The sequence below is a fragment of the Equus caballus genome, chromosome 9, assembly GCF_041296265.1.
Source record: "Equus caballus isolate H_3958 breed thoroughbred chromosome 9, TB-T2T, whole genome shotgun sequence".
NCBI classification, from domain to species: domain Eukaryota; kingdom Metazoa; phylum Chordata; class Mammalia; order Perissodactyla; family Equidae; genus Equus; species Equus caballus.
Genome location: NC_091692.1, coordinates 27489872 through 27502768, shown reverse-complemented (window position 1 = coordinate 27502768; position 12897 = coordinate 27489872). Strand labels below are relative to the sequence as shown.

The 12897-nt window shown below is 39.8% G+C and overlaps 1 protein-coding gene across 1 annotated transcript; it reads right to left on the bottom strand.

Annotated features, from left to right (window-relative positions):
• Positions 1–540: 540 nt before the first annotated feature.
• On the bottom strand, positions 541–1841 carry MOS (MOS proto-oncogene, serine/threonine kinase). The gene has a single exon (XM_005615196.3). It carries the CDS (start codon positions 1708–1710, stop codon positions 655–657), a length of 1056 nt encoding a protein of 351 aa, XP_005615253.3. The 5' UTR covers positions 1711–1841; the 3' UTR covers positions 541–654.
• Between the last annotated feature and the right edge of the window lie 11056 nt (positions 1842–12897).

The window sequence follows — 12897 nt, the reverse complement described above, 5'->3', positions numbered from 1 at the left end:
AACAACAGGTAAGAGAGACCCAATTTAGAAGTGTTTTAGCAAAGTTTTTCTATTCGTGATATGTACAAGTTCAAAATATCACAAGAAATGATTTAAGATGTTATTCTTTGAAAAATAAATTTACTTCAATTTGTAAATATTACGTGTGAAGGTCGTTACAGACAAGAAGCTTTTCGGGGAGAGGAGTAGAAAAAAGAATTACTCTTTTTCCAGAAAAGTTTTTCATTACTTGTTAATAGTTTAAATTTAGGTGAAAGTTATGGAGCATATTATTTGAATTTGTAGAGGATTTTGACATTTTACGATTCAGTTGTTTTAGACCAACTGGTTTTATCAAAAACAAATTTGAAAAATAAATAAATAAATATAAATAAATTGCAAAAATAAATGCAATACTATGAAACTGATAAAGTAAGCACACTAGCTGTGAAAGCAAAGCAGGTGAGTCTATAAAGGGATATGGTTAGTTACTAACGGTACTAAGATGACACTACGTTTGTAGCTCTGCTATTTGTCTTAGAAAAAGCTTTTGAGAATACAGAAGTTTTTAGTAACTTTATTTTCTAAAAATCCATCCTACAAATGTTTTTTTCTGCACCTTCACTTCTTTAAAAATGAACAGAAACAAAGACAAAAGCTTATCTCGATACAGGTTTAGAGTGAGGCAAATTCACCTTTTAAAGTGTTAAGATCACCCAGGAGAAGCTCTGCGCTTGGCCGCTGAGCAGCACTGGCCCTCCAGCAGCCCTGGATCATCTTCCCAAGTCTTCTCCCAAGGATGGAGTCCGTGAAGACAGCTGCCGACAGAGACGGCCGCAGATTATAGGCCACTACAGCATACAGCACGTACTGACGCTCCCCTGAGTAAGGCATCTCCTTGGTCGTCATCTGCCAGAGAGTGATGGCAAAAGAATAGATGTCCGCTTTGGGCGTTAGGGTGTCTCCTCTCAGAAGCTCTGGGGCTCGGTGGGTGTATGTGCCGCCCAGGTGGTAAGGAGCAGTCTGGCAGCAGGGCACATCTTCCAGCTTCTCGGAGCAACCAAAGTCACCAATTTTGCAGACATCCTGCTCGCTGATCAGAATGTTAGCTGGCTTCAGGTCCAAGTGCACAATGCTTTGTGAGTGGAGGAAAATCAGGCCGTTCACGACATCTAGGGAATACTTCAGACACTTTCCCAAATTTAACTGCTCTCCGGCACAGCAGCGAGGCTGGGCCTCCTCCTCCTCAGGGCAGCTCGTAGCACCGTATATGACTTGGTGTAAAGTGACATTGCCACCAAACTCCATGATTATGGTGCCTAGACTTTCAAAGCCCGCAGGGGTGCGCGTACTGGCAGCCACAACCTGCACGATGTTGTCATGGCGAAGCCTTGCTATGTTGAGCTCAGCCCAGAAACTGCGCTGGGATGCCAGTCGGTTCTTGGTGCGCTTGTTCACTTGCTTTATGGCCACCGGCACCCCATGATAAGTTGCCTTGTACACGGAGCCAAACCCGCCAGCTCCCAGCCTCTGCAGGAAGCACACCTGTTCCCAGTCAATGGAGCACCAGGCCAGCCGGCGTGGCAGCCGTGGGGCCCTGGGCGGGGTGCCGCCCAGGGAGAGCTTGCCCGCCTTCCCCGGCAGCTGGGAGGGGCTGCTGCAGGGCCGCGAGTCCACCGAGGGAGAAAACTCGCCCGGGAGATAAGGGGGTCGCGGAAGAGGCGAGGGCATCGCGTCTTCAAAGTGGACCCCAGAGTGGCTCAGGGAAGTGAAAAGAACAGAAAAAATCTCGCGAGTTTGGAAGCATGACTGACCGACTATTCCTGTGCTCCACCCCAGCGTTTTTCTCCTCTTCCTTCATCTTCCCGCAATGAGCCACATCTGGCTGTTCCTCAGCCAGGGTTTTTATCAGATGGGGGAAACAATCTGAACGAAGTACAAAAATCTCTTTCAGATGAAAGCATTTCCCTTCAACACTTAAAGTGGATTCTTATAAAAACAAGCTCTGGAGAAATGTTCACTAGATAAACAGCACTGAGCTGCCCCGGGACTCACCCTTCTTCTACACTGTGTCTTTAATTATAATAAAATAGGCTTTTTTCAAGTCTCATCAGCTGAACACTATCAGTCCTCAGACTAAAGAGACTCCAATAGTACAATGAAATGATGACACTTTGCAGGCTATAATGATTGTCAGCGTTCTTCTCCAGCTGCATTAAATCACTTCCAGCAGTTATTGGCAGAAAGAGTTGAAATACGAACAGCTGATGTTTGTTTACCCGATTACAGGGATAATTAGGCGCAACATTCATATATGGATAAAAAATTGTAACCTTAAAGTAATCGATCCAAATAGAACCACTGATACAGGTCAAAACATACACCTCCTAAGTTCATCAGGGGAAAGGAAAATTCTCTGACATTCTATTCAGTTTATATAGCAAATTAGCAGGACTTCTTAGCAACATATCGACTTCCTAACGATCCTTGGGCTCCATGGCACTGTGGCCCACCCAGTGAGCTTACTTGCAAGAGTGAGTCTAGACTTCGCAGCAAATGAGTTACATAAGTTTTGAAACAGAGTTCCGGGAGAAAAAAAGAATAAAATGATTCAGAGCCATGATCAGAGCTTCAAATAATAACAAATGTGAGAGAATCCTAGGAGAGGAAAAGTCTGAAGAAATAAAAATGGTACTGAACGTCTAGTGCCTGTGTATAACGTGGAAAACCTGATGTTGAAATGAAATTCTGGGTCTTGCTGTCCAACCATCAGTTCTTCCTTTCTAATTTTTATAATAAAAAACTAATTTTCATTCTACATCTTTAGAAAAAAGACCGACAATATTACCCTTCATTAAAAAACAAAGGAAAATGCTAGGATCCACATTTTAAAAAAAATCAAATGATTCTGAAATCAAAAGTTCTATTCTGACACTGTATTTAGGTGACGCGTAACCACATTTTTATGATAGTATGTCTATGCTTTTGAAGTATATTGGTTCTGAGAAGATGTTAATAAACACAAGCTGTTTATGTAAGCCATTGGAAGTCTGTTGAGCCCTAGGATAGTATTTCTAGTCTATACTACCATCTGCCTCAGTATGTGATATTGCGTATAATATTTAACCTGTTTGAGCCTCAATCTTTTCATTTAAGGAATTAGGATAATAATTATTAAAGTAAACTTTTTTATTTTGGAATAAAAGTTGGGGAACCTTGTCCAGATTACTAACAACAAAAATCTAAAAAATGTAAACTATGAAAAATTTTTAGCAGAAATGTAGCTGTACAAACCCCAAATAGGATGATAGTGAATAGAGTAAAATAAGAAAGTAATAAAATTATATTCTATAATAAGTCTATATTGCAAAATGTATTCAGTTGCCACCATAGAATTCTAATTTAGGGATCTGAAACTGTCCTCTGGTATTAGGAGTGCTGTGACTACTAGCAGAATAAGATCAATAGAGCGCCTCAACCTTCTCAGTATCACACATCATGCAAAATGATGGGACGTGTTATCAATCTTTATTTTTAAGATATTAGCATAAATAATTCATTTTTCAAAGTTTGATTTTTATTATTCACATAAAATATAAGGTATTACTGAAAACGTGGTACTCTGTACATTCACAAACCCCACGTTCACTAGATTTGTCATCTACAATCTGCCCAAGAATATTTAATTGAATATCCATTTTAAAACAGCCTCTGGGGCCAGAGGGCCTGGGTTTCTTACTGTCCCTCAGCTTCCTTATCTGCAAAATGAGAAAAATATGCCTATTTCAGGATTATCGTGACGATCAACAGAGTTTCAAATACTTAGATCAAGGCCTGATACGTAATACCTAAATGCTAATTATTATTTATGAAACTCATAAAAAACAATGTATATGGGTTTAAGCCAATAAGAAACAGAATTGTTAGTATTGGTTTAAAATGTACCCGATCAGAGCTGAAGGAACTCATTTCATCATAAGCTAAACCAATTTAGAGTATTTTTTCCAGCACTTCAATTTTACTTAAGGGTAAAGATACAAGAGCATATTGCCTTATTGTCATATGCCAAAAATGCGGAGGGTTAACATTAATCTGATCAAATGCAATAACCTTGTCATCCCCAAATAAGGTCAAAGAAGAAAACTTGTTGCCACCAGGGTAGGCACTATCCAGCGTAGAACTGCGAAGGAAACAAAGGGGAGAATGAAAGAGACTGTGTGCACCCACTGAGGCGCGAAAGGCTTCCAGGTTCTTGGAGTAAAGGTTTTACTTTTGCTGCTTTCACTGGCAGCATGACTGTTAGGAGATGCTTCAGCATCAGGCAAACAGCATATTTATCACAAATGGGACAACAGATACAGAATCAGTGGCTCATTTGATTTCAGTCAGAGATGGAGGAGCGCTGACTGAGGCAGGGACTCCCCGGTGCCGGCCGAAGGCTCTCCGACTGCAGAGGGGCGGCGGCGGCGGGCTGGCCCGGACCCGGGGCCGGGGCGCGGGCGGGGGCTTGGCCGGCCGACCGCTGAGGCGCCGGGAGCGGGGCGGCTCCCGCAGGCCGCACGCCCGCCGCGGCCGGTCTGCGCGCAGCTGGGCGGGGGCGCGGCGCGGGCTTGCTGGGGGCCCGAGAAGCACGTGGACGCGCCGTCGCCCCCAGACGGCCCGCCGCCCAAGGGCGAACGTGCGCGAGCCGCTCGGTTCCCTTGCCCTCTTGCGTACACAGAATTTCCGTTTCAGTCCAATTCCGAATCCTCATGTAATCTTTGGGGAGACATTTTTAAAAGGCCAGGACACTCGCTGTCGTACCAAACTACGCACAAAACCCCGGGAATGACGACCACGTCGGACGGCGCCGCCCCTGTGTGCGCATGCGCCCCGAGTGGCCGCGGCGTCACGACGGGGAGCGCTTCCCAGTGATCTCAGGTTACAACACAATTTCAGGATGTTCCGATGCGAAGGCATAGGCGTGTGGGAGTCGTCACAGTGTTGTATTAGTATTTACAAGTATGAATTGAGGTCGAAAATTCACTTTTGCTGGTTTTTTAGAACTAAAAAACATAAATGAATACGTGTGCTTTATTAAAATATAAAGATTATAGAGTCAAGCTTGGGAAACATTTTAATTTTTTTACTTAAGTGGGATTATATGCTATTGATATTATTCTGAAATTTGAGTTTTATTTTTTTTAAAAGATTTTATTTTTTTCCTGTTTCCCCCCAAAGCCCCCCCGGTACATAGTTGTATATTCTTCGTTGTGGGTCTTCCTAGTTGTGGCATGTGGGACGCTGCCTCAGCGTGGTTTGATGAGCAGTGCCATGTCCGCGCCCAGGATTCAAACCAACGAAACACTGGGCTGCCTGCAGCGGAGCGCAAGAACTTAACCACTCGGCCACGGGGCCAGCCCCTTAAATTTTATTCTTAGCAATATAATCAGGGACTTGTTTCCATGTCAGGACAGTACACATAGAGCTACTTCAGTTTTTTTAACATAATACAGTCAGAGGTAGACCAAATTTTGTGGGGCTTAAAGCTTATACAAATTGAGGGGCCCTCTTTAAGAAAAAGATTGAAAGATTAGATATGGAAGTGGATATTTTTTAGATGAGAAATCACAACAAAACACAAATGAAAAAGTTAACACAGACATCACAAAATCCAGAGAAATAATTTCGTTAATGAAAAATCCCTGACGCACATATATATTCTTTTCCCTTACATTTTGGGGAGATACACTTTTTTAGTACCTCTCCATATGACAAAGATTCTATCAAAATTTGGATCTTGAGTGGAACTTCAATTAATACCAGCATAAGCATCTTTTTTACTGTTATGGGTTTATTTTATGGAAATTAAACCAATCCAAAATTTCGAAGACATACAGCACTTGGGGGAGGTTGCTTATATTTAATTCTATTCAATGTCTGCCAAACATCCAACAGACTTATGAGAATGAGGTCATGTATTTTGATCTGGTGACAAAGGCAAGTCAAAACAAATGGCCATGCTCTAAAACATTTGATTGAATATTTTATTTTCGTTGAAATATGTGGGTCTGCACATCATTTCTCTGTGAAAACTTTGCGTCATCTCCAGGTTTTTACTATCATCATTTAGTTTTTCATTAACACAGATTAAAGAATCTCCATCTGCACTGGGCATGGTTCATCCCTTGGTTAGTAATGAGGTACTGACTGTCTTGGCCAAAATTATGTGTGGAGAGAATGAGTTAATTTTATATATTTTTCAATTCATAAATGCAACTTTGGCCAATGGTAATATTTATCACCTAGTATACTTTTTTTTTTTTTTAAAAAAACTGCTTTCTTAGAACACAGTATAAGAATACAAAGGAGAATAAAGAAATATGTAGGGGTTATGTGATTATGATACAGCCTCTCGTAATATAAGAACAGATGTAGGACCACAGCAGGAAGTTTAACAGTGGTGAAGTGCCCGGACTCTGGAGCAGTCAGCCTGGATTACAGTCCTGGAACTAATACTCACCAGCTGAGTGATCTTGGGGAGGTTACTTAACCTCTCTGTACTTCATTTATTTCATCCATAAAATATAAGTATTGAAAATGCCCCGCTTCATATCTGTATAGCAGTTAGAACCTGGAGATACTAAGTACTCAATAAATGTGTTTTGATTAAAATAGAAACTAATCAATAGCTTTACCAGTTAAAAATTAAAAATGGCCCTAGAAAGTTATGAGAACCATTTAAATTCATATTGCTCCTTTAAAAAATAAATATCGTTAAAACTTAAATCATGTCAAAAATTTATATTTCTATTTAAGTTGCACATGTACAAACAGTAGCCTTTTTTTCCTTAAATCACGTTTATAGCTCACCACTAGCTATCAAAAGCTGGACTTTGATAAAATATGAAGCTAAAAGCACATGGTCAAAGATGCAAGTAATATCCAGATATTACCCACATTGTTCCCAATCCTGTACCTCATATGGTAAGACTGTTGAGTCATCTGGACTGGCCTGAGTTCCAGAGCTTACTTTTCTTAAAGAGTTGAAAGAGATATCGAGAGTCTGGACCACAGCTTTGAATGAGCCCCTACCAGAAGTCCATCCCAGAAAGCAGAGAGTGTGTGTACTAAGCATCTCAAGATTCAGGCCCTTGGTAGCAGTCCATGGGCTTTATTTAGAATACGCTAAATTCTCCCTAATCTGTCATCCTGAGTGTTAAATACTTCTTATCAATTTAATGGGTTAAACAATGAATGTGATGAACCTCAAGGTTTTTTTTTTATAGTAGTTCCAATACTATACATAGTAATATCTTAATTAAAAATGACCAATTTAAACAAATTATTGAATTATGCACTTTAGAGATACAGGCCATTACTCTAATAGGCCAAGTTCTTTTACATGTTATGAGTGTATAAAATCTGAAATATGCACAGGTTCCCAGTTGACAGATGTGAACACAATGGACCTCCTGGCTCATGCCCCTGGCTGGAGTCTACACATATTGCCTGCTGCTTCTGTCCATTCACGGAGGTTGCTGGCTCTCATCTGGGCTGATCATTTCGGTTTTTCCATTTTGACTCTTAAGGTACAAAAATATATTTTTACTTCTGTAATGTTTGACTTCTAACCCCTCTACCTTTAACTTGACAGGCTTTTAAGATATATGCAAATGCCTTTCAAACTGGTTTTAAAGACTTTTGAGCTTAATGGTATTTGAAATTTTTTCATGTCCCTCAGGCTATAAAATGCTCATGGCTATCTGAAAGTCCATCTGATTAAAATTTGGCCATCTTACATGACTTTGTCCAACTTATGGTCACAACTTATGGGATCATTCTGCTGGCATTCTCCTGTAAGCCAGAAAATGCTTTTTAATTATGTACTTAATATTTACTAAATTCTGTATTTTTCACTGATTAAAGAAGTGAATCAAAATAATGGCATGTTTGAATAAAGGATTTAAAAGTAATGTAGGCTATTCAATTCACCGTCTTTACTCAACTTTATGCTAATTTTTCTTCTGTGTATCATTACGGACACATGGCTTTTCATCGAGTCAATGTGATTTGCCAACTGCAATATGTATTGTCTTTTATTGATGCACTCAGGGAGTTAAAGCACTTGTGGTCTCTTGACACAGTCCCATTAATCTGAATTATTTTCTGGTACAGCAAGTTGCCCCAGGCTTATATCCTCCCTTACCCTAGGCGTGGACTCAGCCATTTCTCCAGGGTATCCTGAAAGAGGGCATTAGAAATCATAGCAATGAGGTTTATGCATTAGGTTCATTCTCTTAGATCCTTGTTCCTAAGGACCAGAATTGAAAAACATATACTTTTTTTTTTCTTTTAAAAACATGGGATCATATTTATATTTCTAATTCAGTTCTAACATTATGGTTCCTAATTAAAACATTTTGATTTTATAATTTCCCTCCCCTTTCTCTTATACTTAAAATCTTGATTCCAAACGAAATTCCTAAAAGGCTTAAGTAATCTGGCAAAATTACTAAATAAAATTTAAGATTTTTTGCAGTTATTTTTATCCTTATACTGAATGCCACTAAGGATGTGTAGTCAAATTGTTTTCTTGTAGTCATTCATGATACCTCATTCTGTGAGGCCTTGCAATTGTATATATGATGTATGATTAGTTTAATTTATTTTCAATTCTGGGAGGTTATCAGCATAACTAGCTGGCAGTTTTCTTAGAAGGTGGTGTCTTTCAGCCAAGAGGTTTTTTTCTTGTGTGATATTCAAACCCTGGAGGATGGCAGAAAACGCCTCTCATAGGCTGCCTCCTGAGATGGGAAGGGAGGGTGGTAAGGGGAAATCAAGCAAACGGATTTCCCAAGTTCTGTATGGAAGTTTCATTTAGTCGCTAGCTGGTCTGTATGTAATGATCAAATGCAATATCATGCACATAAGATTCATATGCACAAGTTCTGGTTGGGCAACCCAATTCTGTCTTCTATTCAATTTCTGGTAATGTCAGAACCTCCATAGTTTCATGTATCCCATTAATATTTAATTTAGTAAATATTAAATGATATTAAAGCCTTTAAAATGTATTTTTTTTTAGCTTCCCTTTATAATATATAACATTTCCCCACCACCTTTATATTATTACATTATACCAAAGTTTGTAATGTATAAATCCAAATGATTCTCTAAGTTGGTTTTATCATAATCCAGTGCCAAAATCTTTAATTTTCCTCCAGGAGGATTGTAAGGAGGTGTTTAATATCTTGGAATTCTATATTATTAAGAAAGGATGCTGTGTTAGTCCAGGTCTTCTCAGGAGCAGACAGCAAGACAGGATTAGACATGCGAGAGATTTTCTAGAGGACCATCTCTGTGGGAAAATGAGGAGGGGGCTGGAGAGCTGTGAGTCCTCAGTGCAGGTCTGACCCTTGTGAAGGACAGAGAGAGGCAAGGAAGGTTGGGTGGAAGAGTCTTAGTCCATAGGGTCCTTCTAAGAAGATTCAATATGGCTGATGAGGAGTCCTCCAGGCAACTCTGACATCAGGAGAATCCTGTGTCTCCTGGGAATGGGCTGGCTTCAGTGTCCCTGTTGCACACAGTCACTGGCCGGGAGCAGCCCTGGAAAGCATGGCGTCAGTGCAGACATGATGGATTTCAGAGTGCAGCTCTGGGCCATCAGCCCATCATGCTTTCTGCATTCAGTGATCTGAGAGGCACATTTTCATGGCCACCACAGATACAGATATTACAAGCTTCCAAGATTTTGTCTGAGAGCCTCTCTAGTGGGGTCAAACTTCTGATGTCACTTTGTGTATAATAGTTATTATTATCCCGATTTTTAATTACAGTGTAGGATTCCAATTTTTAAGAAGGCTTTGGATAAGTTATATTTCTTTTTGAGCTTAAGACTATGCTTTAAAAAATAGATATATTTTCTTAAAACCCATTCTTATAATTCTAGCTTTATACAAATACAAATATACTTACATACATTCAACCAGAGGAGTAAACACAAAGTTGCATAGATAATAGAAGCAACAGAACCCATAGAAGCTTCCAAACAGACCGTTCTTGACAATCACAGCACCTGAAGTGCTTTTTGGAAGGAAGGTGACTTTTTAATTGGTAAAAAGATAATTACTTACAGTTTTATTTGTGTGTCTGTCTGGATGGATGGATAGATAGATAGATAGAATATATAAAACTGTAAACGATTCTCTTTTTATTGATTGAATAATTGCCTTACTCGATGCCTCTTATTAGACTAAGGCTTTAAAAATATATCTATAAGACTTTTTAATCTATCTATATCTATATATAATATAATGTTTCCCCTAAATGCCTCTTATTAGATTAAGACTTTTAAAATTTTAAATACAAGCAGCTCCTTTCTCACCTGGCCTTCTGCAGTCTAGACTCCTCTGAGGAGAGATTTACTTCATTTTCACCTATTCTAAAATACTCAAATGTTCTACCTTTAATGGCCAAAAATATGTTCTAATTATTTCTCGAGTGTGCCTTCACAGCTTGAGGATTTCAGTGCTAATGCTTGAAGGCTTAACCTTACATGAGATAAAGCAGCATTTTATCGTGACGCTCCTGGCATCTCTGGCCCGCTCTTTGGAAACAGAACTTGAGGAAACTTGCTGGAACTTCACACAGGTGATTCTGGGTGATTCTGGAATAGGAGGAGGAACCCAATTATTGGAAGGCCTTTAGCTCCTGTTGAAATGGGGAGGCTAGGGTACGGTCTCAGTGGGTCATACTTCAGCAGGAACTGGAGAGAGAACCTTCTCTCAGCATCTTTAACGAGGTTTTGGCCACTTCCTTGGCAGCTGTGTTAGAGCCTCATTTCCTCTTTCCATGCATACCATGGATCAGTCTGGTTGGCATGGTGATTTCCCTGGTTTTCCTTTAGATGTTTCAGGATATCATAGTCCCAGGATCCAGAAAGGGGAAATTGAAATTTGGGGTCACCTCTAGTAGACTTATAGCAGATTTTACACACCACACACTGTAATGGTCCAGGACTAACTGAGGAAAGCTGGAAATGCCTTCCTGACATTTAGACATGGTGGTGCACATGTTTTGTCAGTCTAGCCTAGGGAGGAAAACAGGATATTAAATCCTTTAATTGGCTGGAGTCCAAACATGGCGACCCAGGACAGCAAAGGGCAAGTGAGGAGGGGAAGACAAGAGGCTTACAAATGACAGGTGACCAACCCTGCAGCCTCTTTAGCTGAACTCAGGTTCCCTATTGCAACAAATTCTGCTGCCTTTGCCAAATTCTTATGGAAATAAAGATTATAGGCTCAAACTTTAAATTAAGACCCTGTCATTTGCTACTAATCTGTACACAGAAAGGAGAGATACAGAAGCATACACATATCAGTGGCTTGACTCCCTGGTTGTCTTTGAATCTTTGCTTTGAAGTTTTGCTTGCTCTTTTAATCACCTTTTTGTGGGACAAATATAAGGAACTTAATTTAGCAACTTCAGCAACCCATTTATTTGGCCAACCCAGAACATTTCTGAGAATTCTTTGTGTGTGCGTGCAGCGGTCTCCTATGAAACAATGAAGTGTGTGGGAAGGCGTACCTGAGTCATTTGGGAGCTGCCAGGGGCCTTCTGGGAGGGATGAGTAGAATATTTAAGGATTCTCTGGAGCCTCAACTCAGGATACCAGCGAACAATGACTAAATATATGTTGCCTTTTCACAGAAACATTTGATTTAGGGTTTTGTGTTTATTAGATCAGTACTGTATAATTTTTAACTATGTCCATGGACTAATCACCTGGAGGTTGATTTAGGGTTTGTCTATCCCAAATATCATTGACACATTTTAAAAACTATTAATTTGCTAATTGCTGAGAAAGAACAGCTTGGTCTCCTCCACAATTGAGTGTAATCACATATGACCCAGCTCTTGCTAGTCCATGTCCAATTATATGACAAGATATTATTAATAACTTGAGTCCATATTGGTCCCCACATTCATCCCAACCCAAGAAAGGGGATGGCTACACAATAATTTGTTCCAGATGACTCCATAGAGGATAGTAGACTTTCTGTAACTTGTGCTCTTTTTCCACCAAAAGGAATAGTGTTGAGTTAGCACATTAGCAAGAGTATTGATCCAGGTGAAATAGAATCATGGTTCCAACTTTGAACAGTAATAGCTAGAGTCAAAAGAAGTAGGGTTAGGGAAGCATACTGGAAGATAGGAAATTACTGTAAATCTTCATTTTGAATGGCTTTTGGTTTTAGGTTGTATTGTCCCTTGTTCAATTCTACATTTCCAGTGCTTTTAACTTATACTTCTCTACTGTTTGGTTTGTTTCTTGCATAATTAACCTACACTCTGTCCTCCATGTGTGTATCCCCCCAATCAATATATTATCAATGTAATGGGTAATTATAATATTTGAATCTAGTTTAGGCCATAAGTTTAAATTCCATTGCATTACATTATGACACATCTGGGGAATGTATACATCAAATTATTGCTTATTAGTGGTGTTAACAGGGAGAGAGAAGACTGCATTAGCCTGATTCATAAAGGCTTACAAAAATTAGGGGGATTTAGGATAATCTGTCAATATAGAAAGAAAATTAGGCATAGCATCAACACAGCAGGAACAGCCTCATTCAATTTACTATAATCCACAGTTAACCACCATATTAGTTAGGGTTCGTAGGTTCCAAAAAGCAGTAGAAGCCAACTTAAGCAAAGAGAAATTCATTGGAAAGATTTTTGCAGGATCACAGACCCAATGGGAGCCTGAAGAACCATGCTTAGAAGTGGACATGAACCAAGACATTTCTACAGAACTAGGAAGCATGAAGCACTGTAACAGTCTGGGCAGAAAAGTATGGCCAGGATCCCACTACTGGATTGAATGTCCCTCAGTCATTTCTTCAGTCTTAGGATGGAGCAGCCCACAGG